General features: G+C 32.9%; 2 protein-coding genes across 2 annotated transcripts in view; one reads left to right on the forward strand and one right to left on the reverse strand.

The window, feature by feature from the left end:
- The window catches only part of LOC108692680 (probable ATP-dependent RNA helicase spindle-E), a 7,530-nt gene extending 7,087 nt beyond the window's left edge, over positions 1–443 (reverse strand). The window contains exon 1 of the mRNA XM_018201054.1: positions 272–443. Within this exon, the coding sequence (XP_018056543.1) occupies positions 272–424 (153 nt within the window). The 5' untranslated portion in view covers positions 425–443. The remainder of the gene's footprint in view (positions 1–271) is intronic.
- Positions 435–3,426, forward strand: part of LOC108692682 (cytoglobin-2) — a 4,796-nt gene continuing 1,804 nt past the window's right edge. Inside the window, exons 1-2 of the mRNA XM_018201057.1 lie at positions 435–548; positions 2,045–2,231. Coding sequence (XP_018056546.1) covers positions 2,077–2,231 — 155 coding nt within the window. The 5' untranslated portion in view covers positions 435–548; positions 2,045–2,076. The remainder of the gene's footprint in view (positions 549–2,044; positions 2,232–3,426) is intronic.

The following is a 3,426-nucleotide window of genomic DNA, read 5'->3' on the forward strand; positions in this document are numbered from 1 at the left end:
AGAAAAAATACATGAACATTGAATAAAAAATATTACAGAAATAAGGATTAATTTAAATAAAATATTACACACGCATTTACATTTAAATGCCAGCAGAAACGCACTTTTGTTTCCCCAAATCGACAGACGAAACAAATTTACTACACAGTCATCATTCTACTAGATACAATTAACAAAATAATCAAAAAAAGAATGATTCTACCGCTCGTTATCAGAGATATGTATTTCCTGTCATTGTTCAATTGAGATTTCTAAAAATAATCCAGCTTACGGAGTTTATCTTATGGAAACGTCTCTTGTATAACGCAATTCCTTCATCGGAATTTATCTTCAGAAGTGAAGTGGGGACGACTTTAAAATAGTTAGATCGGCCGCCGACATCGAGTAGTTGCCGCTTGACCAGTGCACGCGTGGCACGTGACATATCGTACTGAATTACAACGTAATTGATACGATTCTCGATAAGCGAGGCCTCATCGTGTCAGTCCGTATAGTCGCTCGCGCAGTGCTTCCAGCTCGCCCCGTTTCTCTTCCTCGCTCTGCCTCTGGTATTAGCTCAGTTATCTTTCATGCTCTATCTCTTCATTCACAAGCGATTTAAACAATTGCGATACCGAAATCGAGAGAAAAAGAAAGGCTTAATTGAGAAGCTATGCGTTTCGCGGTTGTCTCCGTGTTCAGATCGATTATTATTACAATGCCAACGTTTTGTATCAGGCTGTTTTTCATAATAAAGTAAATTGTAATGTTCACCAAACGTTGGCATTCTAGGGAGCTTTCTAGCAGAGGCATAAATCGACACAAGAATTATTGTCTGTCTTTGTTTCTTACTGATTACCGAACAAGGACAGGATGATTCTTGTGTCAATTTGTGTCTCTTGCTGGAAAGCTCTCCTAATGATGAATCTAAACACGGAGATAATCCGCGAAATAGCATAGCTTCTGTATAGAAAGTCATCCATGGAAGCCTCAAAAGCATTATCAAAGACTGAATTGATGTCGCGAATGAGAGTCGCTCGTACAAACGCTCGAATGACGCTTGATCTTGCTTTAAATTCGCTCCTTTCATTTTCTTTATTAGCTTACTGTTAAATATTTTATCATACAATCGTGATCTTCGCGCGCGAATTTTATTAATCAATCTCGGAGAACGCGAGAAAACTATCTGTTGCAATTATGATCTGTTTGTATCGTGTAATAAATAATCGGTTGGTTAATATTCAACATGCGTGCAAATCTTGTTGTAAAAAAAGAATGTTTTTCTCTTTTTATCGAATGTGCAAATCCAGATTACTGTCGCTTATATAATGCCGAAGCAGTTTACATATTCAGAGATAACATTCGTTTTCATATGAAAGTATTTATTTATTTATCTATTTTTTTTTAATATGATTATATATTTTCTCTTTCTCTACTACATTTCAACATCGTAAAGTTTTCATGTCTCTTATAGAAATATAATACGAACCAATTTAATATTGAAAGACAATAATTAATTATTTTATTTGAGTATTGATAGCAATGTTATTCAAATATTATTGCTTTAATAATATTTAAAGTAAGTTCTCCAAGGTAATTAATTGTCTTTCAGTAATAAATTAGTTAATATTGGATTTCTGTAAGAAATATGAAAATTTAAATATAATTACTTGAAAGAATTAATATTTAAGATACGACAAAAATAACTATTTCATCCAAATATTTCATATCTTTCTTTGAGATCATTTTTTATCTGATTCTCCATTAGATATTAATTGTAAAAACAAGTCTTTAAATTTTTTGGAATGGAATCTCACTCTAAAGATTAAGATTTTACTCTTTAGAATAAGATTCCACTGCAAAAAATTTAGAGAGTGCACGTGATTAAATCGAGTGATCATCAAGTTTTGCAAAGAAACATTAAAGAATTACCGTCTACATTTAACATTAATATCACATATACGAGTAAATATCTTTAGTTGTTCTTAACGAGAAGTTAAGTCTCCCATTGTGAAGATCATTTGTGGAATAATCATCTGATCAACGGTGCAATTGTTTTCCATAGATCAGGCTCTGTTCCCGCACGCTGACGCGAACATGGCACTGTTCCGTGGTCTGTTTGATTTCTTTCTGAACGACAATAAATTAGACGAAAAACTCGGCCTGACCGAAAAGCAAAAGAAACTGGTACAGAATACATGGGCGATTGTTCGTAAAGACGAAGTATCGGTCGGAGTCGCCCTTTTACTCGCGTGAGTGTGAATGAATTGCCGTTTTTTTTCATCCGCTCCACATACACTTTTCACTAAATTTGTACTCGTAACTTCGATCAAGCGAAAATAACCGCAGAAATAACCGCACCGGATAAAACCACGCAATCTTCATTAAAAGACGTCAAGAATAATATTTTCTATAAATAAGAGATTTTAATGTATAAAATACAAGAATTATAAATATGAAATTGGACCGATAAGAATAAATCTAATTAAGAGAAATCTTATTTTTTTAGTTAAAGCGGATATTAGTTAATTAAATATTTCGGTGTAATCGAAATATTTATTTACTTAATTGGATAATTAGATAGAAATAAAAGATTTTAATGTAATTTCACTCATGATGAATGAGCTTACATTACATTAAATGATAGCCGCGATGCGTTGAGAAATTCTTTCAACGCGAAGCTTCCTCGCTCAAGAAGTACTTCCGCATTCTAACAAGCCATTTAATGATTCGCCGAAGCGTATATATCTGGTGCATGATAAAAAACCCATGTCACGCACTACGGGCCTCATCGTCAACACCCTCACGTTTCGTCGAAACCATTCGCGTTTGTTAATGCGCATTGCGTCGCGGTGCGTCGCAAAAGATGCGGCAGAAACGCACGCTATGAAAATTTTAACGCTTCATTATCACATGTGACACCAGGGTAAATTATTGCGACATCTTGCAATCATGTTGTGTTGACTATTTTGCGATAAGAGCTATTTACAACTTATTCCTCTAATATATCAAGGTTCCAACAAAATTGGAAATAAGGGAAATTGAAAACGGTTAGAGAAATTAAGGAAAAATCGGGGATTTTGTGCAAAATTTTTTGCAAAATTAAAATTATTGGCTTTAATATGCGCATCTCACATCTACGCAGTTTTAGATTTCTGTTAATTTAACATTATATGCAAGTAATTGGCTTTTGCTATATACTGTTTTGTTATTCCATCTTCTGTTTATAAAATATTATAATAATATAAATAATGTTGAATGCAAAATCCTAACATTACTAAAACATCAACTTATAATAATGTCAAGTCTAAATTTAAATTTGGATAATTTAAAATCATAAATCTTAGATTAATTGTTTTATATCGAAACGTAATAAAAGCGATAGAGCATTTTTTAATGATGCGTTAAGAAAATTTGGTCAGTTTTGTAATTTTTATGATACTTTTA

This window comes from Atta colombica, unplaced genomic scaffold (genome assembly GCF_001594045.1).
Source record: "Atta colombica isolate Treedump-2 unplaced genomic scaffold, Acol1.0 scaffold78, whole genome shotgun sequence".
In the NCBI taxonomy this organism is placed as follows: Eukaryota; Metazoa; Arthropoda; class Insecta; order Hymenoptera; family Formicidae; genus Atta; species Atta colombica.